This window comes from Mytilus californianus, unplaced genomic scaffold (assembly GCF_021869535.1).
Source record: "Mytilus californianus isolate M0D057914Y unplaced genomic scaffold, xbMytCali1.0.p SCAF_10, whole genome shotgun sequence".
Taxonomy (NCBI): Eukaryota; Metazoa; Mollusca; class Bivalvia; order Mytilida; family Mytilidae; genus Mytilus; species Mytilus californianus.
Genome location: NW_026262582.1, coordinates 32,499,847 through 32,527,232, shown reverse-complemented (window position 1 = coordinate 32,527,232; position 27,386 = coordinate 32,499,847). Strand labels below are relative to the sequence as shown.

The 27,386-nt window shown below is 36.4% G+C and overlaps 1 protein-coding gene and 2 long non-coding RNA genes across 5 annotated transcripts in view; 1 reads left to right on the top strand and 2 right to left on the bottom strand.

The window, feature by feature from the left end:
* The window catches only part of LOC127717961 (uncharacterized), a 54,351-nt gene that overhangs the window by 15,122 nt on the left and 11,843 nt on the right, over positions 1–27,386 (top strand). For all 3 annotated transcript variants that reach the window (XM_052223845.1, XM_052223844.1, XM_052223843.1), the window contains exons 2-3: positions 13,513–13,818; positions 26,198–26,316. In XM_052223845.1, the coding sequence (XP_052079805.1) occupies positions 13,513–13,818; positions 26,198–26,316 (425 nt within the window). The remainder of the gene's footprint in view (positions 1–13,512; positions 13,819–26,197; positions 26,317–27,386) is intronic.
* On the bottom strand, positions 9,277–11,155 carry LOC127717967 (uncharacterized). The gene is made up of 3 exons (XR_007989492.1): positions 11,087–11,155; positions 9,996–10,022; positions 9,277–9,470 (listed from the first exon to the last, which is right to left on the bottom strand). It is a non-coding gene; the product is annotated as an uncharacterized LOC127717967 (long non-coding RNA).
* On the bottom strand, positions 11,395–12,179 carry LOC127717979 (uncharacterized). Its single transcript, XR_007989505.1, has 3 exons — positions 12,160–12,179; positions 11,591–11,628; positions 11,395–11,414 (listed from the first exon to the last, which is right to left on the bottom strand). It is a non-coding gene; the product is annotated as an uncharacterized LOC127717979 (long non-coding RNA).

The window sequence follows — 27,386 nt, the reverse complement described above, 5'->3', positions numbered from 1 at the left end:
GAGGAGAAACAGGCGTATCGTTTGCGCAAGGTTTCGAGTGGCGCTATGTTCAAAAATCTGAAACTAGGACTCGAAATTAATAAAGCTATTTGTTAATTGAAATTTGAGTTGATCTTTAAGCTTTTGGTGTTTTGACCCTTTGGACCACTGGTTCTTCAATATTATTTTAAAAAATTTGAAACCTTGTCCACGTTATAGTTTATGTCTAGTTAATAATAGTTGAAGGAGGTATACCAGACAGATGCAGTGAAATAGTGAGCTTGCTGAAATATACAAATAAAATTGTAATGCCTCTTATGTTTACATCTTTAAAATACACATATATATATATGGAGAGATATGCACATATCAACATTGTAATATGAAATGCTGCTTAGTTTCATTGGTAATGTATTTAAGCCATTAATGACAATTATGTCCAATATGAAAGACTTGCTGGAATGGTTCTTTGAAGCGTGGTTATATTACTAAGAAAAAAAAAACACAAATTCTAACAACCACGCTACAACATTAGGTCACGATACCGTCTTCAACATTGACAAAAACTCATACCGTACGTATAGTAAGCTATTAAGGCCCAAAAATGACAAAATGTAAAATAAATCAAATGAAAGAAACCAACAATAAACGAAAAACATTATTATGAAAGACAGGGACCATGATGGGTAAACTGTCGAAAGGCGGAGTCTAGGATTGCCAAAATGTATATGCAAGTCAACCCTCGGGTTGTATTCAACAGTAAATCAAGTAGGTTCTGCAAAATGGTAGGTCCGGAATTAAGGAGAAAAATTTTGTTTGCCATCGGAAAAAGAGCGTATTGAAATAAGACAGAAATGTTCTGCAACAGTTCCCGACACCAATCCCCCCAAAGGATTGTTCATCAAACCGAAGTAAGCGTGTCATTATACCTTACTATGTTGGAAACTGGTTTATGATCAAACGAAAATAGCTGACAAAATCATAATCACCTCTCAAAACGCCATGATTTTAGGGGACGACCAATTGATTTTCAGGGGAGAGGGAGAGTCAGTTTAATTTTGAAAATGAATATCCTGACCTTGGAAGAACCTGAAAATAAATAATCTTGCACCAGACAGGATCATAATGAATATTCTGCAATACGAAATTTTGAAAATAGTTTTGTACAAATGTAAAAAATAAATTTTCAAACGGCTAAGCGAAAAAGATTAAGAACGCGCAGCAGCAGATGGAAATGACTATTTAATCTGCAAACAATCCCTCTCCCCCTCCCCAAACCGAATATCGATTGGTCGTCCCCATATACATATGATACAGATTCGGTGGTATTTTAGTTTAGGATCAGCTAAACGTGTTGTACTTTTATACGTTAGGGGTTTGTCAAAATGAGTAAAAGATGGTGGCGAGTATACGTTGATTTTGGACCGGGGAGGAGAGAAGATTATGTTTGCGCGTACAGTCGGCTGAGCAAAGAGATCGGGCAGTCGGGGAAATCGATCCTACGCCGGCAGTATAAGGTGTTCAACTATTGAATACAATACTTGCAAAGAGCGTATGATTTCGACGACTATGAATTGGTGTAAACCCTGAAACAGTTGGCAACGCAAAGTTGAGTGAGGGGACTATGGTACATGCGCATGAAGATCCTCGCTAAATGTAGTCGAAAGTTGTCATAGTTTTTATTTTTTATAATAGTAAAAAACAAACCTTTAACAAAGGCTGCTAATTCTGTTTCGCTGATGTCGTTATTATCCAAATCCTTGCTGACTGTATCTTCGATCTTGGATCTATATAGTACCTAGGTACTACATTTTGTAACAAGGCAAACGGTATATTTATTTTCTTTTCTTGTCGATTTGTTTTTATAACACCGTTAACATAATCATTACGATATAGTTGAGGACAGTTAACGAACTAAGAAGGCATGTATGCGATGGCGTATATTCCTCTTGCAGCTGTGCTGAGTGTATTAGTTTTGTAATTGACTTTTAAAACAAAACAGGTTCAAAGTGCAGTGGAAAACACCTTTTTTCAGTCTGTTGTAGGATTTAGTATTTATGAATCTAGGTCCCTAGCTCTTTCTTGACGCATTGGATGCGAGCCTTTCGGTACGTTTGCTATCCAGTGTCTACTTTATTCATTCATTTAACGTCTATAGGAGCATACTGGACCTTTTTAAAGGACTGTTATGAAATTGTATCAACCCATCACCATCGTAGAATGAGTTGTCTTCCTTGTTTCGAGTACAGACCATTTCCATAGATAGAAGGTTATTTACCTGGGATGAGGTACAGATCGTTACAACGAGCATTTGCACAGTAAACATCACCTGAACTTTTAAGATAGAGATCTTATCAAATAGCTTTGTTGATGGCAGCGCTTCCTTTACCACTCAACACAGCAACCCCCCAAGGCAGGTACTGTGGATTCATTCGTGGGATGTTAATTTTTGTTGATTCGTGGAAACAGGTGAACCACGAATCGAAATGCTCAAGAAAGTACAACTTTTGTATAGGCCTGTATGCAAACCTAAGTAAAACAACAAAATCAAATATCCACGAAAATACTAAGTTTCCTCAAACCACGAAAATTGGTACCCACGAAAATTAATGAATCCACAGTAGTACGGTTTTCGCTAACACGGGAAGCGCTCTCATTGCTAAATCTATTAACATGGGTAAGAATCCAACTTTCTTTTGCATGTTTTGTTTTAGCTGTTTTACCAGGTATACGAAGCTCCAAAACTATATCACCCTTATCACTATCTGACATCCTGTCGATTTTTTGTTCGCCGAGCAACATCTTTTGTCCTCTGATAGATTGGGCTGCCTGCGACTGAACAACCATTCTTTGCTTCTTGTTGTAATTTGCTGACTTGACCCTGTGTCAATTTTAAACTGTATTCGTGATAAAGCATGATCATTTGTTTTTACCTCGCGAGGAACAAAGCGTATGGTCAAATGTTCGCCTCAGAGTTCGATGGAAATCCCGCCTGTTTTCAGCGTCACTGGTAAATGTTCAACGTTTTTAGGATTTTAAAAATGAAGAAAGTGTAGATAATGGATTGTTGTGATCCGTTTACATATCTACCACTGATGATGATAATGATGATGATGATGATGATGTCTACATTATCTGTAGTCGTGTGTGTACATTTTTCATTCGAATCGCAGTATTGTTTTGATGCTGTCGCACTCAGTATAGTTCGATTGGAATTGGTGTTGATTTTGATTGGGTGTTTGTTGAGTCGTAGTTGTCTTCGCAACACGTCGTTGATGTCTTCGATAGTGTAAAAACCAGTGTTCAACGCAATAGTAGATCTACGTCTAGGAGTTATTTTTATTGTTCGAATAAACGAAAGCTGTTTTCCCCGCATGAGTGTTTGGGATAGAGTAGTAAGTTTACAACTTTACCAGACCTATCTCGTAACTCTTTCCACTTTTGAGGTGAATGGGTTGATTGAACCGAGTGTCGATTTTGTCATTGACGGACACGATGAAAAAAACCTTTGCTCAGGAGATGTGTTGTCGAAGATTGGTCATAACAACTCGTTATCCATTTATTTACCTTAAACACAACGTTCATCTTTCGTCTGTCACACTCGAACTGCAAAACGTTTGTGTGTTTGCTGGGACATTGCGCTCGAATTTTGCTCTGATTTAATTGTCATCACTCAGATTCTTTCAATTTCTCTGACTTGTGAATCAAATCGATGATGCACAAGGGATATAGGCCTGATAAGTCGAAAGGATTGATGTTACTGTTGCTGATGAGATGATCCATATTGAAGAACTTCTTGCGAAAGTTGGCTGCATCTTTATACAACCAAAATTTTTGCATTGGGTAATTGCAGTATTGAAGTATATGAATGGGTAGCGTTGTTCGTTGAGGATGACGTGGATGTTTCGCAAACGCCAATGCTGCGTTATGAGTCTAGTCGTTACACTTGTCGGTTTGGAAGGCTACGATGATCAATATAGGTTTTTCTCAACCGCTTTTGGCTAAAACTTGCCAGCTGAATTGTGTACTCTGGGAACGACTATGGAATTATACTATTTCACGCGAAAACCACAGTTGAGTTTTTATCGAAGAGAACAACGCGAGTAACACCAGGATACTTTATTCAAGACGATATTTGCCATATTGCTGACTGCCGCTGTTCTTTACACAGCGTTAGTATCAGAGTTAAGGTAACGAGTTTTAGTTTGTGTTTGAATCCGTACACGATTTTAGCATAGTCTTCTGCGAAACCGAAGATATGCTTTAATGGTGTGGTGAATGAGAACGTTCCTTTGCTCGCAGGTTTCATAACGATGTAACCATGCCTAGCTGCAAAGCCAATGTTGTCGCCTACGGCTTCAGCCGTCGAATCTTTTTACCAAAAGTGGTTGAGACCCTGCGAATAACGCAAGTCGAAGTCGTCAAGTTAATTCAACAACCTAAACATGGTAGAAGCTAAACCTGGATCATTCACGTGTTCATTTATGTGTCCTGACAGTCTGTAACCAAGACTGTTGGATAGGTAAATGACACCATTGTTTACAAGTGTCACCAGATCTGCATATGCTTAAACCGTGCCGTCGTTCTTTAAAATTTGTCCTTCAACCGAGAGATAACTCTCATCAAGATGGACAAATAGATCTTAGTTCTCAATGTTAATTCGTATCTCTGCGCTAGAACTGTTCAAGGAAGCTCCGGAATGAGGCTCGTATTCATGCACTGTGACAGTTTTTTATTCGTGAGCAACAAATGTCGTGGTTTAAGCAAAGTTAAGTTACATTTTCGTGGGTTCTTAAATTCATCGATTTTACTTTTCTGAGAAAAAATCGAGTGAACTTTTTGAAGCCATCAGAAACGAAGAGTCTTGAAATTAATCATACATGTATTTTGTTTTATATTGATTTTCACTTACTTGTTCGTCTTTCATAACTGACAACATTCATCAAATTTGTAATCCAATAATTGTTTTCGAAAATAAGCTGATGCATCTAACCTTACAGATCGTCTAGATTGAAGGAAATTGCAAAGTAAACATTTCAATTGTTGAACACACTGTTGTAATCAGTAGTGACAACACTAATTAACCCGAGATCGAACGATCATCAGATTAACGGTCATCAAAGGTGTTAATTGAGCAATAAACTTGTAACTTAAAGAAAATGGTAACATAAAAAATGCTACAAAAGTACTTTTTAATCGTAGAATTTATTCTTATGCAATAAAAAAGCAATCCCAATATGAAATTATATTTCTTTCCTATGAGAATTATGAGGACAGAAAAATTCAAACTTCATAATCGCATATCATCACCGGAAGTCTGACTTGCATCGAACAAAACTATTTTTTCATGAAAATTAAAAGGTTAAAAATCGTACAGTTTAGGTTTTTAATAAAAGATAAAATATTATGGGAAGTTGCTGATACTCGTTGTAATCTATGGCCATGTAGTCAAACATACATTAGCATCTTTCCATGTCCTGATTTGGATAACACTTTATAGCTCGTTGACCAACACTTGAATACGTGGATAAAGTCATCCACGAAAATCACGAAAACTGGTATCCAACGAATAGAAGTACTTTTACAGTATTTCGTAATCCTGATAATTTTCATCGAACGACATACCTTCTTTGATGATAAGTATTTCAGACATTGTTATCTATTTACTAGTATAGCACTGGACGAAATAGCGAATAGTTGCAATACCGCTACCTGAGATAATATTGTTTTTTTTAAAGGGGCTTGCTGCGGAGAAGTCTTGGTTTTAGGGGTTTTGTTGGGTACGTCTGTCTTCTTTCAGCTGGTCACTCTGTCAACGACAGTTTTAGTGGCTCCCTTTTCAACACCTTTTAGGGTTGCATTGGTGACAGCACCCATGACTTTAGTACCCCATGCCTTTGCGACAGAGGAGGCGAACATGCGTCCGGCTTAATTGGTCAAATAATAGACAGACGCCGCCCGCCTACCACGTTTATATGTTTATGTATAAGATGTTACGATGTGCCAGCTTGTACTCCCCACTGTCGATTATAACAAGCTTCTTCATTGCGTTGAGGATGGATACGATCCTGTTGCTTTCACCATTGTTTCCAGCTCGAAAGGAGGCAACGCACAGGTCCAGTTGACCTAGAAGCTGACCAAAGTCTGATGGTATAAACATGGTTGGTAGTCTACCACCAAACTTATTTTTCTTGTACATATGCAACACGATGCACTTCTAAACGTTTGATTTAGGTCCGGACTATGGACCGGAATATTTATTCATTGCATTTGTAGATTTCAAAATATCTACATAGGCATTTAAGTCTTCTTGTTTGATGTTTCAGGGCGTTTCTTGACCATGAGTTACCACAATACAAGTGTTGCTCTGTATCGTACTCTATTCATATTCCAAAAAATATTATCTCCTTCAAAGGTAAAGGTTGCATATCCGATGTAAATACCATTGTTTTCAGATCTTAGTCCATATCTGTATCATTCGTTATATTGAGTTGTTGGTACTCCTGTGCACGATGTCCAAGGGTAGCACGTTGAGCTGGTTCGATAGGTAATGTATCTGCAAATCAGGAGTTGGAGGAGGCAGTGCAGGAAGCGGTAAGATTGCAAGAAGGTCTTCATTCGTCTTGGTGGTCTGAGAAGCAGTTTTTTTCTCTTGACCTTTTTCGACTGGTTAAAAAAACTGTTTAGATCACGACTCAACCTTGTTTGTCAAGCCATATTCTAATGTATACGGAGTCTTCAGAATAAGATGTGTTGCTATCGGAATTCGGATTGATGTTGGAATACGTGGATGTTAGGTGTCACTTTTATACAAACGTATTCAAGCTTTTGAATATTTGCTAATTTTTCTTTTGTTTGAAAGATTCGTTGCTAGAAGGTTCTTCGAACTAAATTCTTTCAAAAAAATTTCATCTTTATCAATTTTTTTTCGAAATACCCTTGAAAAAAACCAGCCTGTATTCAGCCTTCTCTTTATCAGTGCTTACAATACACGTTTAAACATCTCTTTTATCATATAATTCGAATGGGGGATTTTGCATTTTCATTTCGACTTTTCAAATGACCAGAAATTCTTACAATTAGTGTTTGGTAACTCTGATATGTCTTTTTTCACGGTTTGTACGTTCTCGTGTGACATTTGAGTTGGCGTTATTCATAGCTAAAGTTTAGTTCCTTTAGATATAATTAAACATAGCGCCACTCGAAATTTGGCGCAAACGATGCATCTATTTGTCCTCTACAAGACCTATGTAGCCATACCCCGTGACACCCCTCATTATTTTACTCTAGAAGCCATGGAATAGGCCAACCCCCCAGTTTTTTCCAAATTTTTCAAATTTCGAGCCCTAGTTTCACATTTTTGAACATAGCGCCACTCAACATCTTGCGCAACCGATGCGCCTGTTTCTCCTCTGCAAGACCTATATAGCCATACCCCGTGACACTCCTCATTATTTTTCTCTAGAAGCCATGGAATAGGCCAACCCCTCGGTTTTTTCCAAATTTTTCAAATTTCGAGTCCTAGTTTCAGATTTTTGAACATAGCGCCACTCGAAACCTTGCGCAAACGATGCGCCTGATTCTCCTCTACAAGACCTTTATAGCCATGCCCCGTGACACTCCTCATTATTTTTCTCTAGAAGCCATGGAATAGGCCAACCCCCCGGTTTTTTCCAAATTTTTCAAATTTCGAGCCCTAGTTTCAGATTTTTTAATATAGCGCCACTCGAAACCTTGCGCAAACGATGCGCCTGATTCTCCTCTACAAGACCTTTATAGCCATATCCCGTGACACCCCTCATTATTTTTCTCTAGAAGCCATGGAATAGGAAAACCCCCCGGTTTTTTCTAAATTTTTCAAATTTCGAGCCCTAGTTTCACATTTTTGAACATAGCGCCACTCAACATCTTATGCAACCGATGCGCCTGTTTCTCCTCTGCAAGACCTATATAGCCATACCCCGTGACACTCCTCATTATTTTTCTCTAGAAGCCATGGAATAGGCCAACCCCTCGGTTTTTTCCAAATTTTTCAAATTTCGAGTCCTAGTTTCAGATTTTTGAACATAGCGCCACTCGAAACCTTGCGCAAACGATGCGCCTGATTCTCCTCTACAAGACCTTTATAGCCATGCCCCGTGACACTCCTCATTATTTTTCTCTAGAAGCCATGGAATAGGCCAACCCCCCGGTTTTTTCCAAATTTTTCAAATTTCGAGCCCTAGTTTCAGATTTTTTAATATAGCGCCACTCGAAACCTTGCGCAAACGATGCGCCTGATTCTCCTCTACAAGACCTTTATAGCCATATCCCGTGACACCCCTCATTATTTTTCTCTAGAAGCCATGGAATAGGAAAACCCCCCGGTTTTTTCTAAATTTTTCAAATTTCGAGCCCTAGTTTCAGATTTTTGAACATAGCGCCACTCGAAACCTTGCGCAAACGATGCGCCTGTTTCTCTTCAACAAGACCTATATAGCCATACCCCGTGACACCCCTCATTTTTTTTCTCTAGAAGCCATGGAATAGGCCAACCCCCCCGGATTTTCCGAATTTTTCAAATAACGAGCCCTAGTTTCAGATGTACACATAGAGCCACTCGAAACCTTGCGCAAACGATGTGCCTGTTTCTCCTCTACAAGACCTATATAGCCATACCCCGTGACACCCCTCATTATTTTTCACTAGAAGCCATGAAATAGGCCAACCCCGGGTTTTTTCCAAATTTTTCAAATTTCGAGCCCTAGTTTCAGATTTTTGAACATAGCGCAACTCGAAACCTTACGCAAACCATGCGCCTGTTTCTCCTCTAAAAGACCTATATAGCCATACCCCATGACACTCCTCATTATTTTTCTCTAGAAGCCATGGAATAGGCCAACCCCCCAGTTTTTTTTTTCAAAATTTTACAAATTTCGAGCCCTAGTTTCAGATTTTTGAACATAGCGCCACTCGAAACTTTGCGCAAACGATGCACTTGCTTCTCCTCTACAAGACCTGTATAGCCATACCCCGTGACAACCCTCATTTTTTTTTTCTCTAGAAGCCATGGAATAGGCCAACCCCCCGGAATTTTTTCCCTGATTTTTTAAATTTAGAGCACTAGTTTCAGATTTTTGAACATAGCGCTATTCGAAACCTTGCGCAAACGATTTGTCTGCTTCTCCTCTACAAGACCTATATAGCCATACCCCGTGACACCCCTCATTATTTTTCTCTAGAAGCCATGGAATAGGCCAACCCCCCGGTTTTTTTTCCAAATTTTTCAAATTTCGAGCCCACGTTTCAGATTTTTGAACATAGCGACACTCAACATCTTGCGCAACCGATGCGCCTGTTTCTCCTCTACAAGACCTATATAGCCATACCCCGTGACACTCCTCATTATTTTTCTCTAGAAGCCATGGAATAGGCCAACCCCCCGGTTTTTTCCAAATTTTTATAATTTCGAGCCCTAGTTTCAGATTTTTGAACATAGCGCCACTCGAAACCTTGCGCAAACGATGCGCCTGTTTCTCTTCTACAAGACCTATATAGCCATACCCCGTGACACCCCTCATTTTTCTTCTCTAGAAGCCATGGAATAGGCCAACCCCCCGGTTTTTTCCGAATTTTTCAAATAACGAGCCCTAGTTTCAGATTTTTTAACATAGCGCCACTCGAAACCTTGCGCAAACGATGCGCCTGATTCTCCTCTACAAGACCTTTATAGCCATACCCCGTGACACCCCTCATTATTTTTCTCTAGAAGCCAAGGAATAGGCCAACCCCCCGGTTTTTTCCAAATTTTTCAAATTTCGAGCCCTAGTTTCAGATTTTTGAACATAGCGCCACACGAGACCTTGCACAAACGATGCGCTCGTTTCTCTTCTACAAAACCTTTATAGCCATAACCCGTGACACCCCTCATTTTTTTTCTCTAGAAGCCATGGAATAGGCCAACTCCCGGTTTTTTTCCAAATTTTTCAAATTTAGAGCCCTAGTTTCAGATTTTTGAATATAGCGCCACTCGAAACCTTGCTCAAACGATGCGCCTGTTTCTCCTCTACAAGAGCTATATACATGTAGCCATAACCCGTGACACCCTAATTATTTTCGCTAGAAGCCATGGAATAGACCAAGCCCCCGGTTTTTTTCAAAATTTTACAAATTTCGAGCCCTAGTTTCAGATTTTTGAACATAGCGCCACTCGAAACTTTGCGCAAACGATGCGCTTGTTTCTCTTCTACAAGACCTATATAGCCATACCCCGTGACAACCCTCATTTTTTTCTCTAGAAGCCATGGAATAGGCCAATCCCCCGGTTCTTATTCAAAACAATTTAAATTTCGAACCCTTGTTTCAAATTTTTTAACATAGCGCCACTCGAAACTTTGCGCAAACGATGCGCCTGTTTCTCCTCTACAAGACCTATATAGCCATACTCCGTGAAACCCCTCAGTGTTTTTCTCTAGAAGACATGGAATAGGCCAACCCCCAATGTTTTTTTCCAAATTTTTCAAATTTCGAGCCCTAGTTTCAGATTTTTGAACAAAGCGCCACTCGAAACCTTGCGCAAACGATGCGCCTGTTTCTCCTCTACAAGACCTATATAGCCATACCCCGTGACAATCCTCATTATTTTTCTCTAGAAGCCATGGAATAGGCCAACCCCCCAGTTTTTTTTCAAAATTTTATAAATTTTGAGCCCTAGTTTCAGATTTTTTAACATAGCGCCATTCGAAACTTTGCGCAAACGATGCGCTTGTTTCTCCTCTACAAGACCTATATACCCATACCCCGCGGCAACCCTAATTTTTTTTCTCTAGAAGCCATGGAATAGGCCAACCCCACGGATTTTTTTTCCTAATTTTTCAAATTTCGAGCCCTAGTTTCAGATTTTTGAACATAGCACCACTCGAAACCTTGCGCAAACGATTCGCCTGTTTCTCCTCTACAAGACCTATATAGCCATACCCTGTGACACCCCTCATTTTTTTCTCTAGAAGCCATGGAATAGGCCAACCCCCCGGTTCTTTTTCAAAAAAATTTAAATTTTGAGCCCTTGTTTCAAATTTTTGAACATAGCGCCACTCGAAACCTTGCGCAAACGATGCGCCTGTTTCACCTCTACAAGACCTATATAGCCATACCCCGTGACACCCCTCATTATTTTTCTCTAGAAGACATGGAATAGGCCAACCCCCAATGTTTTTTTCTAAATTTTTCAAATTTCGAGCCCTAGTTTCAGATTTTTGAACATAGCGCCACTCGACACCTTGCGCAAACGATGCGCCTGTTTCTACTCTACAAGACCTATATAGCCATACCCCGTGACACTCCTCATTATTTGTCTCTAGAAGCCATGGAATAGACCAACCTTTCGGTTTTTTTTCTCCAAATTTTTCAAATTTCGAGCTCTAGTTTCAGATTTTTAACATAGCGCCACTTGAAACCTTGCGCAAACAATGCGTCTGTTTCTCCTCTACAAGACCTATATAGCCATACCCCGTGACACTCCTCATTATTTTTCTCTAGAAGCCATGGAATAGGCCAACCCCCCGGTTTTTTTCCAAATTTTTCAAATTTTGAGCCCTAGTTTCAGATTTTGGAACATAGTGCCACTCGAAACCTTGCGCAAACGATGCGCCTGTTTCTCCTCTACAAGACCTAAATAGCCATACCCCGTGACACCCCTCATTATTTTTCTCTAGAAGACATGGAATAGGCCAACCCCAATGTTTTTTTCCAAATTTTTCAAATTTCGAGCCCTAGTTTCAGATTTTTTAACATAGCGCCACTCGACACCTTGCGCAAACGATGCGCCTGTTTCTCCTCTACAAGACCTATATAGCCATACCCCGTGACACCCTTCATTGTTTTTCTCTAGAAGACATGGAATAGGTAAACCCCCCATGTTTTTTTCCAAATTTTTCAAATTTCGAACCCTAGTTTTAGATTTTTGAACATAGCGCCACTCGACACCTTGCGGAAACGATGCGCCTGTTTCTCCTCTACAAGACCTATAAAGCCATACCCCGTGACACTCCTCATTATTTCTTTCTAGAAGCCATGGAATAGGCCAACCCTCCGGTTTATTTTTCCAAATTTTTCAATTTTCGAGCCCTAGTTTCAGATTTTTTAACATAGCGCCACTCGAAACTTTGCGCAAATGATGCGCCTGTTTCTCCTCTACAAGACCTATATAGCCATACCCCGTGACACCCCTCATTTTTTTCCTTAGAAGCCATGGAATAGGCCAACCCCCCGGTTTTTTTCCAAATTTTCAAATTTTGAGCCCTAGTTTCAGATTTTTGAACATAGCACGACTCGAAACCTTGCGCAAACGATGCGCCTGTTTCTTCTCTACAAGAACTTTATAGCCATACCTCGTGACACCCCTCATTATTTTTCTCTAGAGGCCATGGAATAGGCCAACCCCCCGGTTTTTTCCAAATTTTCAAATTTCGAGCCCTAGTTTCAGATTTTTGAACATAGCACGACTCGAAACCTTGCGCAAACGATGCGCCTGTTTCTTCTCTACAAGAAATTTATAGCCATACCCCGTGACACCCCTCATTATTTTTATTCTAGAAGCCATGGAATACATGTATGCCAACCCTCCGGTTTTTTTTTCCAAATTTTTCAAATTTCGAGCCCTAGTTTCAGATTTTTTAACATAGCGCCACTCGAAACCTTGCGCAAACGATGCGCCTGTTTCTCCTCTACAAGACCTATAAAGCCATACCCCGTGACACCCCTCATTTTTTTCTCTAGAAGCCATGGAATAGGCCAACCCTCCGGTTTTTTTTTCCAAATTTTTGAAATTTCGAGCCCTAGTTTCAGATTTTTTAACATAGCGCCACTCGAAACCTTGCGCAAACGATGCGCCTGTTTCTCCTCTACAAGACCTATATAGCCATACCCCGTGACACCCCTCATTTTTTTCTCTAGAAGCCATGGAATAAGCCAACCCCCCTTTTTTTTTTCCAAATTTTTCAAATTTCGAGCCCTAGTTTCAGATTTTTTAACATAGCGCCACTCGAAACCTTGCGCAAACGATGCGCCTGTTTCTCCTCTACAAGACCTATATAGCCATACCCCGTGACACCCCTCATTTTTTTCTCTAGAAGCCATGGAATAAGCCAACCCCCTTTTTTTTCCAAATTTTTCAAATTTCGAGCCCTAGTTTCAGATTTTTGAACATAGCGCCACTCGAAACCTTGCGCAAACGATGCGCCTGTTTCTCCTCTACACGACCTATATAGCCATACCCCGTGACACCCCTTATTATTTTTCTCTAGAGGCCATGGAATAGGCCAACCCCCCGGTTTTTTTCCAAATTTTTCAAATTTCGAGCCCTAGTTTCAAATTTTTGAACATAGCGCCACTCGAAACATTGCGCAAACGATGCGCCTGTTTGTGCATAGTTATAGAAAACAGCCAGTTTGCAATGCTAACGATATACTTTGTGCATGTGTCTGATCAAAACCCCAATTTCACAATCATAACATAATATATACATACTATTGTAATTGGATATATTCATTTCAGTAACATGGGAACGTGAGCCAGGTATAATGAGAATCAGCGAACCAGTTACTTTGATATGTACCGTCCATGGTGTACAGACTATTGACCAGAATCTGACGCGCCAATGGTCAAAAGGGACCGAATCAATCGTATACAATGGCCATTTGGATAAACCTTCAGAATATAAGGAGATATTAACCACACATAACCAGTTTGGGCTATTGGTCAAAAACCTCACAGAGTCAGATTTGACATCCAATTATCAATGCCGGTATAACTTCGACACTGTATCGAAAAAGTTACAAATAAATGCAGAGAACTTCGAATGTAAGTACGTATTTTACGTTTTATTTAGTTGATCGACAGCCTCTCGTTATCATACTGGATGGATGAAAAAACGAAAGTATAAATTGATAAATACTGATTATGCATGTTCACTCTACTATTTCCATTGTTTGGTTATCAGAGTTAAACGCCTCAGCAGCACAAAAAGGCTATACAGCCGAGCACCATTGATGTTCGAAAATGAACATGAGGTATAAGAAGGATGGGGTTGGAACGCTTAAGTGGGACAACTGTTGACTGTTTCATGCAATAAACGGTAAATGAGGTAGACTAGTGTCAAAAAACTAGACGCGGCACTGGGGACATTGGTTACGATTTTGTTCATTTTGTGATGCAAAAAAAAAAGATGAGATGATCCTACAACATGCATTTTTTTAGTTCAGATGTACACAAGTAAATTCTTTGTCAAGTTATATTTAAACATTGTTAAATGGAGTAATGTATTGTCCAGGATCTCAGGTTTAATTTTACTTTTTATGGAAAAAAGTAAAATCACAAAAATACCGAACTCCGAGGAAAATTCAAAACGGAAAGTCCCTAATCAAATGGCAAAATCAAAAGCTCAAACGAATGGATAACAACTGTCATATTCCTGACTTGGTACAGGCATTTTCTTATGTAGAAATTGGTGGATTAAACCTGGTTTTATAGCTAGCTAAACCTCTCACTTGTATGACAGTCGCATACAATTCTATTATATTGGCAACAATGTGTGAACAAAACAAACAGACACAATAGGTAAAAATGTCAAAAATTGGGGTACAGCAGTCAATATTGTGTTATAAACTTAATCATTAAAAAAAAACAAAAACAAATATTTCGGTTATGGAACATTTCGCATGTAGTAAACATTAACGAATAAAATTTGAAACTTGCGACAGAAAAGTGCACCGTCACATTCGTTAGTTGTATTGAGCTGTAGCTCTAATTATTTGATTATGTACAAAACCTTTCTACATTTATTTAGAATAAATTTTTAAAGTACGCATTTACATTTGACACCCTCTTTCCTGTCATTTGTTATTAATGGAAATAAAATCATTCTAACAATATCAACATGACCTTTCTTTTTGTTCTTCTTTATATGCGAGGTCTGTAAAGTTATAATGTTTATTTCAAACGTTTAAAACTGTTTTGGCTGATTGAAGTAATTAAGTGAATATAAAGTGGATCTCAAGGTATTGTACACCATGACCACATTTCATCATGTGTTGTTGTGCATTTAAAGTGAAATTTTAGCACATACCTACAACTTCTCGTCCAATCAAATTGCTTATATTTGCCTTCTAATTTTCATAGTACATACTTTTTCCGTGTACTAAGTAACTACGCATGAATGACCACAAGGGTAAGATTTCGTTGTATCGTAATCAAGATATTTTAAACAAATATTGCCACTGGCTATTTTGAAATAAAATGCTGTGTTCCAAATTGATTTAAATAGTTTGTAATTAGTTTTCACGTTGATTTTTAAATATCCTGGTATTAAAATCTTTGGATCTAAAAAATGTTTTTGACAATTGCAAATTTCTTTCATTTCAATAAAGGGTAATACATATGGTTCTTTATACCTTGATTAGAGTTCAACGATATCTTAAAATTATGATAATGTATCATCCATACAATTACTTTGTACACAAAAAAGTGTGTACTATGAAACCTTGTGAAGGGAAATTAAAGCAACTTGGTGATAATTTTTTAAACTTTCTTAAGGAAGGTGATCTATTTCGTCATGAATTGATTGATTTATTGATTATTGGTTGCTTAATTTCCAGTGGCAAATATTTCATGCATGTTCAGGACGATGTCATGAATTGAAAAACTGTGATTATGTCTGAAGATAATGTGCCACCTATATATATATATATATATATATATACATATAAACATATTCTGAGAAATCTTTTAGTTTTTACTTTGAAATAATAAAAAAAAAAACAAAAAAAAAACACAAAACCTATAATCTCTGATCTATTGGTAGTTGCTTTTTAATGCCTATCTGCTAGACTATATCCATGGGGACAAACTATCTATATATGTTTCAAAATTATTATAGCTTTAGTTTTACTGTGAAATTAAAAAAATGTTTTCAAAACAGGTAAAGCTTCCACTGCAATTTAATTATTGCCTGCTTTTGGTCAATTTATTTGGTCATCTTACCATGTAAGAAGAACATGTATAGTAAAACATCGCTTTATATCAATATACATACTTACACCAGCAGCTACCATCTTTTCATTCTGGAGTCAAGGGCCTTTTGAAATCACATATTTTACAATGATACTTGTGAGTAGATTTACAAAACTTCGTTAATGAGCTCCGTTTTACAAACACCTGTGATACAAGTAGTCAGCCAAAATAAACTATCAATAGGCCAATTAAAAGATTACTCGAGTTGTAAATATGTGGTAAATTGGATAGTCTATGAAAAGGTATATACTATGAAATTAAGAGCTCGGGGCAAGCCCCTCGCTCTAAATTTCATAGTATATACCTTTCCATAGACTAACCTAGACTTATCTTTAATAAGTATTCACACAAAAAAGAATAATTTACACTAATTATTAATATTATTTGTTGACTTTATTTCATACACGAACTTTAAAAAACTAACCTGTTATCAAACTTCGTGTACAGCTGTAGCTTGCAATCATGTAAAATATCATTAAAACTACAGATGCACCTGCCATACTATTATCTAATGTAATAGTCTGGAGAGCTGGGTCACTTGAGGTCCGGTCTAAAGAGTCATACGCTGCAAGTCACAATGGGGGTAAATATGTTAAGGGATTCTCATTGGTAAATTCTAGCTTATTACGGGGTCCGCTTGACAGTCCGACGCCCCTTTAGTCCGACGGTTCGATAGTCCGACAGTTGGATAGTCCAACAGTTCGATAGTCCGACAGGGTGACACATTAAACTACAAGTCGAAGGCATAACTATTCCTATGATAGTCCGTCTGTCCGTCACACTCAGGGTGTTCATCTGTCCTCTAAACCCGGCTATTTTTCTTTTAATTCGCCACTAGGATCTATTGTAAAATATACCAACAATACACATGTGTTAATGTGTTCAACCAAAAATAAAGTATACAAATGTCATTTTTTTTTAACTTCTGAAATTTTTAAAGTATTTGTACCTAAAAAGAAATTGTCTGGTCCATTTTTACCGTATTTTTTTCATATACGTATTTTTAAAGTTCGATAATTGAGATAGAGAATCGAATGCCCCTCATGTCAATCAAACATTTCCTTTACTTTTTGTGTGTTTTTCTGTGCATGTACTGATTTTGTGTCATGAATGGATACCCCACATCCTTTGTTTTTCTAGTATGTAATGCATTGTTCTTTTGATAATTATACAGTATTTTTAAAATAGAAAATAAAACCAAATGCTGATACTTCACATGCTTAAAAATACCCAAATCGCATACAATAACAATAAAATGCTTCGCTGAGCGCAGCCTGATACGACCGCAGAGGTCGAACCCTGAACAGTTGGGGCAAATTTGGACACAATATTCAAGCTTGATACTGTCTGAATTTGGATTGTGATCACATTTTTGACATAATATAGGTTTCTGACACAAAATAAATGTGGTCAAAGATCTTACAAATATATTGCGCAATACTGTGCAATTGAAGGTTTCTTCTTTCTTCTTGAAACTTTTCAGAAATTTGAAATTTAAAAAATTTTGAAAAAAAATAATGACCCCTTTAAAAAATTGGAAAAAAAATCCCCCCCCCCCAAACTTTTTGAATCCCTCCTAAGAGCAATTACACCCAAACTCAATCCCAGCCTTTCCTTTGTAGTATGGAACCTTGTAGTACAATTTCAGAGGGATCCATTCACTTAAACACAAGTTGTTGTCTGGAAATTAGAAAAATGCTTGTTTTTGCCCTTTTTTGGCCCCTTATTCCTCCAAGTTTGGGGCAATTACCCCCAAACTCAATCCCAGACTTCCCTTTCTAATATGGAACCTTGTGGTACAATGTCAGAGAGATCCATACACTCACACACAAGTTATTGTCCGGAAACTACAAAAATGCTTGTTTTTGGCCCCTTTATTCCTAAACTGTTGGCACCATAACCCCCAAAATAAATCCCAACCTTCTACTTGTGGTATTAAACATTGTGGTACAATTTCAGAGCAATCAAAATACTTATACACAAGTTATTATCCTGAAACTAGTAAAATGCTTGTTTTGGGCCCCTTTTGGGCCCCTAATTCCTTAACGGTTAGAACTATCATCCCCAAAATCAATCCCAAGCTTCCTTTTGTGGTATTGACCATTCTTTAAAAATTTCATAGAGATCCATTCACTTAAACTAAAGTTATTGTCCGGAAACCAAATGTGTCTTCGGACGACGACGCAGACGACGACGACGACATCATACCATTATACGATCCCAAAATTTTTTTTTGCGGTCGTATAAAAACAACTGCCAACAATGTATATATACAAAAATTGATCACACGAACTCGGAACCTATACTTAAAACCTCTCATACTTTTGTTATGGCTACGTTGTCTTAACCGACTGAGCTACAGATGCACGTAATAAACCTAAAACTACGCGAATTTGTCTGCAAGAAATCTGCATAAAAGGTTTTATGATTTTCTCACAAAACTAAGAAAAGTGCATACATATCTGTGATGTTTTCTCCCTTTATTTTTTTTTATTTTTATAGATATCGCAATTTTTTTTTTTCAATTGCAAAAAGCAAAAATAGTAATTTTAAAGTAAACAAAGGTCAGGAAATATATGCTATACAGAAACAGGAAACTCCGGTCTACCAGTAATGGATAGTCACTATAGTACCACTGACCATCGAACCGTCGGACCATTGGACCGTCGGACTATTGCACAGTCGGATTACCACTACGGCGCCACTTATTATGTATGAAGTAAATTCTTTCTTATCGTCTGATAGGGTAATATTGGGATGCCTCTATTGTATGTTAGCGTATCCGTAAGTGAGCCTGGAAAAAATCATGATACATGTGTAGTAGGACCAGGCTAAAGCTAGCAGTCACTACGCTAGCAGTCAGTTTTCAGTTATGTCTATAAACCCAAAAGTTGCATAAGATTCAAATTTATTTAAAACGTTTTCTATTAATATATAACCACTAAAACTTTTTTAATATATTTTTAAGCAGTCGAATACACTATTCAATGAATTTTAAAATTTATTTCCTGTTCATTAATTTAGGGACAAACGATACAGTTACATGGAAGGTAATGACGTCGCTAACTTAAATTGTTGTACATATCGGGAAAAGATGCATTTTTCGACTGATTTTTATCATTCAGACTGATTCGACTTGAAAAGTTGTTCATGGACCCCTCTTTTTAAAAATGGCATTTGGTTTGATTCCGCATGAAGATTATTTGTACCAATTTTTATGAAAAAGTCACCGATGAAATTTTTTTAAATTAGATAGTTTTACATATAACGCAAAAAAATCCGTTTTTTTTCTAACAATCCTAAAACTTTGATAACAATCAATTGTTTCCAAAGAGTTGTTATACAAATTAAGAGCATACTTATGTGAAGAAGATTTTCCAAAGTTTTTTTTTTAAATCCGAGTGTGTTTATCTTTTGAAACAAAAAAGTTAGATATGTCTATCTAAAGGATAAAAATGTAAAAAAAAATACCGAATTTTGAGTAAATGTCTAAAATTTTGGCTCCATTTATCTCTTAAAGTAGCACATGAAGGTATATTTTTACTACATATTTGAATTGCTTAGATGAAAATTAGCTTGTATGCAAATGTTCGTCAAAAGTTCACCGTGGGATCGAAACTGTATCGTATGCCCTTAACACTGTGTCTAAACTACACCGGCAAAACATGTTAGGACTCGATGGTATCTAATATCCGGCACGGTGACGGAACATTAATAGACAGAGAAAAGGTAGGTTTATGTTTATTTATTTGTTATTTTTATGATATCGAAGAATATATATACATATATAACTATTTTCTATTGTGAGATGTAATATTTTCTACAACCGTTCTAGATTAACGGAGAAATAAGTAAAAATGCATGTCAAAATGACGAATTGAATGAACCTTGCCTCGAATTTGTTTAATATCTCGTTAACTTGTTCACATTGTACAGAAAGAAAGGTACGGAAAGAAAGATATTGACATTGAGGTTGAAACACTAGCCACTTTGAGCACCTCAATACTTGTATTTCTGTGTATGGAACGAAAGAAATTGGTCATGTCAAAATGGAAGGAGCCTGTTTTGTCAATGTGTACAACCCGGTTTTGTCCTAGATTTCACAAGGCAGAACCCGGTTTTGTCAAAGAAAAAAATGCATAATCGCATAACATAATTGAACTTTGGCGTTTAAAAAGAGTCTGGTGGGTTGTTGGAAAACGATTTCTTTCAGAGGACAACTTATTATTTATTTGAATCTGTAAACACTTGAATTCCTACTTTATTGGAACAAAAAAAAAAATAATTTTGTTTTGCATTTAAAAAAATACTTTAACTGCGAAATAGGTAGAAATGAAGGTTATAACTCAAATTGAGGTTTAAGTTCTCTATACGTTTTTTTTTATATGAAATATGTAAATGTAAGTGATCAAACTTGAAATTACAGTTTACGGTCTTAAAAATTGAAACACGCACATTTGATATGTTATTTTCTTGCACAACAGGATGGTTATCTTCATAAGTGATCCAATCTACCAAGGGATGTAATCTTTCCTATGATCGTTTGAAATAAATCTTCTTAAGACTTAGTGTTTATTATAAGACATGATAAGAAGACACATGTATATGCATGCAGAATCGCCATAGAAAATGAATGTTTATGGGAAGAAAAGGATAATACCATGGAAGTATTATATTGACTTTACTCAATATAATACTTCCATGATAATACTAAGTATAGATTTGTATAATAGTCTCAGGTCATTAGGAAAATGCAATAGTGATTATTTTATTAATAGTTCTATTAATAAACGGTTCTGTTATCTCTCCATTGTGTTATGATTATCGTACATTGATGTTGGTCAATATATTATTGGCAATATATAGGGACGGATTTAGGTTTTTTCAAAGTGGGCGTAATTCAAACAACTTACATACCGCCGAGCATATCGAGGCGAACAATTTTTTGGACTGGCGATTTTAAGCTAAAAAAAAAATCGTAAAAACATGATTTAATTTTTTGGGGGCCATCAAAGGTGGGGGTGGGGGCGTGCGACCTATACGCCGCCTGGATTCGTCACTAATGTTATATAACTAAATCGTATACCAACTTAGAATTTTATAAATAACAAGAAAACAGTGACACCCGCGAAATGTTTATTCTAAAAATTCACATTGATATTTTGAATCGTTGAAATGCGAGACCAAGGGATGCAAATTCGTGGCGGCTTGAACTGTTTGTATGAAACTTTATATGTCAGAAGTTAGAAGGCCTGACTACAACAAACCTCGCACACAGGTCTTTTATCTTACGATGTTTCTATCTGTCATATGGCCATTGCCCTTGACCTCATTTTCAAAATGAATAGCTGTGAATGTCACACTGATAATGATTGATATCCATGATCAAGGTTAACATTTCGTGTTCAATATAAAAAAGAAAATGTGGTATGATTGCCAGTGAGACAATTCTCCACAACAGACCAAATGACACAGAAATTAACAGCTACAGGTCACCATACGGCCTTCAACAATGAGCAAAGCCCATACCGCATAGTCAGCTATAAAAGGCATCGAAATCACAAACGTAAAACAATTCAAACGAGAAAACTAACGGCCTAATTAATGTACAAAAATATAATGAAAAACAAATATGTAACACAAAAGTCCGTATCTCTATTAATACCATAAGTAATAGGTCAACTATATTTGCTCATATGGCCACATGACTATTTATGTGACCTTGAACCTATTTTCTTAATTAATTGGTAAATGTTAAGTTGTATTTTTTTGGGTTGGTTTTAATGATTGTAATATGTTCATGTCCGTCAGGCAGGTTTCATTAGACCTTGACTTTTTTTTTTCTGGTTTCATGAACAATGTTAAGTTTATGTGATACTTTTATTAAATTATTCATCTTCAGATCTTCAAAATAGATTCAATTACGATCATTCAAGCAGTCGCTACATGTCAGTGCGTACGCTCTTGTATAAATAATATGTAGTACTTATTTTTGTTGAAAAAACGCAAGTGAAGTTGTTTTACAATAACATATATGTTGAATTTCTTTCGATGGAAAATGTTTAGATCCGTGTTAGCGTTGCTTTTCATAAATTTGTGGTTTCAAAACAAAACAAAACCGGGTGATATACATACACAAAACCGGGTGATTGTGTAGTAAACAACATTGACAAAACCGGCTCCTTCCATTTTGACATGATCCATTTCTTTCGTTCTATACACTGAAATACAAGTATTGAGGTGCTTAAAGTGGCTAGTTTTGCAATCTCCATGTCAATATCTTTCTTTTCATACCTTTCTTTCCGTACAATGTGACCAATTTAGCAAGATATTAAACAAAATCGAGGCAAGGTTCACTCAATTCGTCATTTTGACATGCATTTTTACTTATTTCTCCGTTAATCTAGAACGGTTGTAGAAAATATTACATCTCACAATAGAAAATAGTTATATATGTACAAATGTATATATATTCTTCGATATCATAAAAATAGCAAATAAATAAACAGAACCCTACCTTTTCTCTGTCTATTAATGTTCCGTCACCGTGCCGGATATTAGATACCATTGAGTGCAAACATTTTTTGTCGGTGTAGTTTAGATACAGTGCTTAAAGACAATTGTATTCTCTTTAAAATATACCAAATAGCGTGCTGCACGCTTTAAATTTTTAATAGTCAACACGTCACATTTGAGTGTATATATAATCGTAAATAATTATGAAATTATATAAATGCTGGCAAAATTGCTTGTAACATGGTTATCGTATTGACTTTTCCATCAGAAATTATTTTTGTGACATTGTGTGAAATAGCTTTCCATATTCTCGGTATCCTGTCAAATAATTCCTGAAAAGTGATATTTTTTCTACATTACAAGAATAGAAAGTTGCGCTCGTGCTTTAATATATTATTGTAAGGCAAATCTGTTCTGACGAAACATTCTACTTCCGAACCAGTGGATTTCGCTTACTTTTTATTCTTTGTACTCAAAGTATGGTATGCAAGGAAAATATTAATTATCTGTTTAAAAAAAGTGCTAAACCCCACTTTGGAATTTTGGTCAAGCAGGCCCTATGTCTTTAGCTTCCGTTTGCACCTAGTGCGGACAAAAGTATTGATGTAAGGAATTTTTTATCAACTCTAATGTAAGGGTGAGATAGGGTGTCATACCCCAACTTTGGACCTATTTAAAAAAAAAAACTTAGCCGAACAACACCCTGGATTTTTTTCTCAAGTAGACTACAGCTACTTCAAGTAGATACTAAAAAATATACGTCACCTGTTTATCGAGACTTTTATTGAAAGATATTGATCATACTTTTCTCAAACAGAGAGAGAAAACAAAGAGTAAAACTTGCATGTCTGCCGAAAAAATAATTAAAAAAAGTTATCCGAAATAAGTAGAGGCAAAAACGCAAGTGATTTCGAAATTTAAAAGCTCTTTCCAGGCGTTAAAAATGACCACAGCACAAAAAGAAAATTGTAACCCTTAAAATACTATATTGGCCTTTCCTCTGTTTCATTTTTTATCACCCAATTACAATTTATATGCAGAGCAATATCCTGAATGGATGAAACCACAAAGCGAAAATTTTGTTTTGAACATAACACGCTTAAAAAAACGGCAAGCTTTTTAGAAAAGCTATTACTTGTTCATATTAATGTTCTTTGTTTTATTAAGCTGAAAAATTGATTTATAAAAAAGTTTTACGAAATAAGTACAGGCAAAAACGCAAGTGATTTAGAAATTAAACTCTTTCCGGGGGGTAAAAAATGAAAACGCAAAAAAATATTATGCTGAAAATATCCAAACTTAGGTTTCAACACGTCAATTTAAGTCAATATGCAATATGGATACAGGTACATCAGGTACTGTCATTACTGTGTTATCGACGATTACAGAAACCGGAGTTCGAGGCTGTTGGTTGTTTGAGGGTCTGTTGATATTAGCACATACCTAAATGTTACAATTAACCACCCGAGTAGCTACAACCGTATGTTCGAAGGCTGACCGTATATATCATAATCTTAATGCTGATCGTTTTTCAAATCGTATACATTAAGTGATTGGCGATGAAAACACAATCAGTCCCAACTATATGATCTTTAAAAACCAATAACAGTTATATTTGAGTAACGTAAATTTAGTGGTATCACCTACACACAAAAAAAGAGAAATCCTAACAAAGAAAAAAACACACTTTTATTGCAATATCTAATATCAAAGACACCATGGGGACTTACAGTGTGAAGCTAAAGCTCATTCCTCACTGCAAGTGAAAGACGTAGGCAACACATTAGCCCAACCCGACAACAGCTGGCCTAACTCTGAAAATACATTTTCCTTACAGCTGTTATCCTAATAATACATTTCAATTAATTTCTTACCATATTCTTACTCCTTAACTTGATTTTTTAACAGAAGCATGTACTGTACATCTGTATGCCTTTTCAATGTAGATTAAGACAAATAGTGTGTAAATATCAACTAAGACGACCAGCGCTTATATTATACAATGTGAATCTGACTCGATCCTGACTTTCTGTAATTCTATAACTAGTGTAAACCAGTAGAATCAAAGAATGTTAATATTTCTACGTGTATATATCTTTAATGAACATCTTCAAAGTAGGTGGGTTGGCAGAACAGTTACTTACGTTACTTAAAACAAGATGTTGTGAATTTCGAGAATACATGTACAGTGACTTATTGTACTCAGAAAAATGAGTTTTCGACATAAAAGCTGACATCTCTTTTATATAATGCATGTACTATTAAAAAAAAAACCACCAAATTGCGTGTTTTTTTTTTACTAGTACCTCATGTAAATCATATATCAATACATTTTTTCTAAAATTTCCCAAAGTATGCATTTCTAAAACATTATCGTTCGTCGTAGAGACATATAGATGATATGTGATATACCAGTACTGTTCTTGTATGTCTCTGCCAAACGCCTGTGAAAGGTTGTGTGGTAACAATTTTCGTGTCGAAAATCCCAGAGATTCGAGGACTTTCTCCAACCTGAGCCTTCGTTGTTAGAAAATAGTTAATGTACCCAGGTGAAAAGATGTGGTGATGCATTAACCAGGCCCCTTACTCGTTATCAAATACTGCGTCCGGGAGGTTTTTGACTTGATCATCAATCTTGCAATTTATGACTTTAACTTGTGAAATGTATTCCGGATCGACCGGAGTAAATCCACCGACTTTAGACTGCGACACGGCAAAAAACTTAAATTCAGAAGCTTGCTTTCCCTAACTACGAGTATTCGTTTGTGTCCAAATGACTAAGATGTAAGCGAGTATAGGTCACCATAAAGCTGTAACAAAGATCAAAACCCACACCGTATAGTCAGACATTGAAGGTGCCGACTTGTTAAACAAAACGTGAATCATTTCCGGCTGAAACCAACGACAACCACTGACTTTGGACAAACACATACAGAATGTGGCGGGGTTAATATCTTCTATACCGTATAGTCGATTTTGTTTCTTTATTGATTTTTATCGTACGTTATTTTGTCAACTTTTGATATAACATACTTCAGATTGAAAAAAGGGGGTGGGGGTGTTTATGTTAAAAAAGATGTTTTCCCCCCCATATGGTCGAATGTCCGTCCCCAATCAGTTGCTATCAATTGTTTTTCTTCATTATACAATCCAGGGAATTTTGTATAATTTGTAGATCTTTGTTAACAACTTTTCTGTAACAGAGATCAACAGATGCTTAATCATTGTTGAAGACTGTATATTGCATGTTGACCTCTAGATGACATTTTGTTTTTTGGGTCAATGAGTTGCAATCTCCTTTTTTTTCATTTGGCGTATACCCAACATGTTCAAGTTATACCTACACTATATACACTATATCTAAATTGTACAATTATAGTAGTTCTATACTTCATACATGTGCATCGGTATGTTGACAAGTGTACATGTATAATACGAAAGCTTTTTATATCGTAAGGTTACAATTAATTTGGAAAAAAAAAATGAAAAAAAATCTTAATTTCTCATTTTTAATCTACAAAAGAAAGGTCCACCTTTTTGAGTTTTAATTTCAATTCGAAAATTTCCTCCTGCTCAAGGCATGTGGTATTTTTTTGTAAGTCGAGGTAACTTTCACATTCACTTTTCATTATACACGACTTTTATTTTATTGCAGATATTCCCACTGTTGAAACAACAAATATTGTGTATAACACTTCTAGCAGTGGCCAAACATATATTCATCTTCATTTTGCAAAAGTTTTTCCATTGCCAAATTGTAATTTAGCTTTAGAGGTAAGTATGTCAAGTTTACATGATTGCATACTTTATAGATATAAGAATATGGGGTATGAGTGCCAATGAGATAACTCTCCATCAAAGGCAAAATTTGTAAAAGTAAATTTGTAAATATATTCTCTTTGGCTTAATAACGAACTTGTAATACTGTCATGGCTAACATTATGAAGGTAAACTCTATCTAAATTTTAATACAGAAATAAACGGGAGCTTTGCATGCAAAAAATGGCCCTATCAATAGTTTATAATAAAAAAATAACAGTTTGGTACTTGAATGATGTATTGCAAAATAATGAAATTAGAGGTAAGAAAAAGTTTAAAAAGATGATGTCCAAAGATGTCAATCATGAAGTATCTTTTACAAGGTCCTCTTCTGCCACACGAAACACTGTAGCATTTGATTTGTGCGTTCCGCGGAATATCCTTCGGGATACCCCTCATTTGAATTAAGTTCAGCCAGAAGGTAATTACTATTTTAAAAATTCAGATACTTTTCATAAATTAAAACCATGTTCTATTAATATTTTCGACTGTTTAAAGACAACTGCTTCTAATGAATCAACTCCAATTATTTCTTCTTGTAAACATAAAAAAGGAAAAGGGAGCACGTGCAAGACATGTACATTGTAATATGTTAATCACGACTCCTGATTTTACTAGTAACTTAACAGGAAAAACGTATTATACTAAATCTTTTGAGCCTCTGGACTGTTCCACGGACAATGACGTTTACGGAATTGAATGTAATTTGTGTGGCCTAGTTTATGTTGGTAAAACTCGACACATTTTGCGTAGAAGGATGAATCATCATCGGTCTGATAATAAAGATCCGCAATTCAGGGTTCTTCATAACCATTTTAATCACCGGACCATGATCCTTTATCTACGAAAGTACACATCATCGAGAAAAATTTATCACAACACCAATAGCCCTTTACTAAGTACTCATTTCCGAAAAGATAGAAAAAAAATTCTGGATAAACGAACTAGGTACTGCAAGGTCATATGGTTGCAATGATAACATCAACGGAGTAGAAAATTTGTCAAGTCCAGCCTGCAGTGATGTA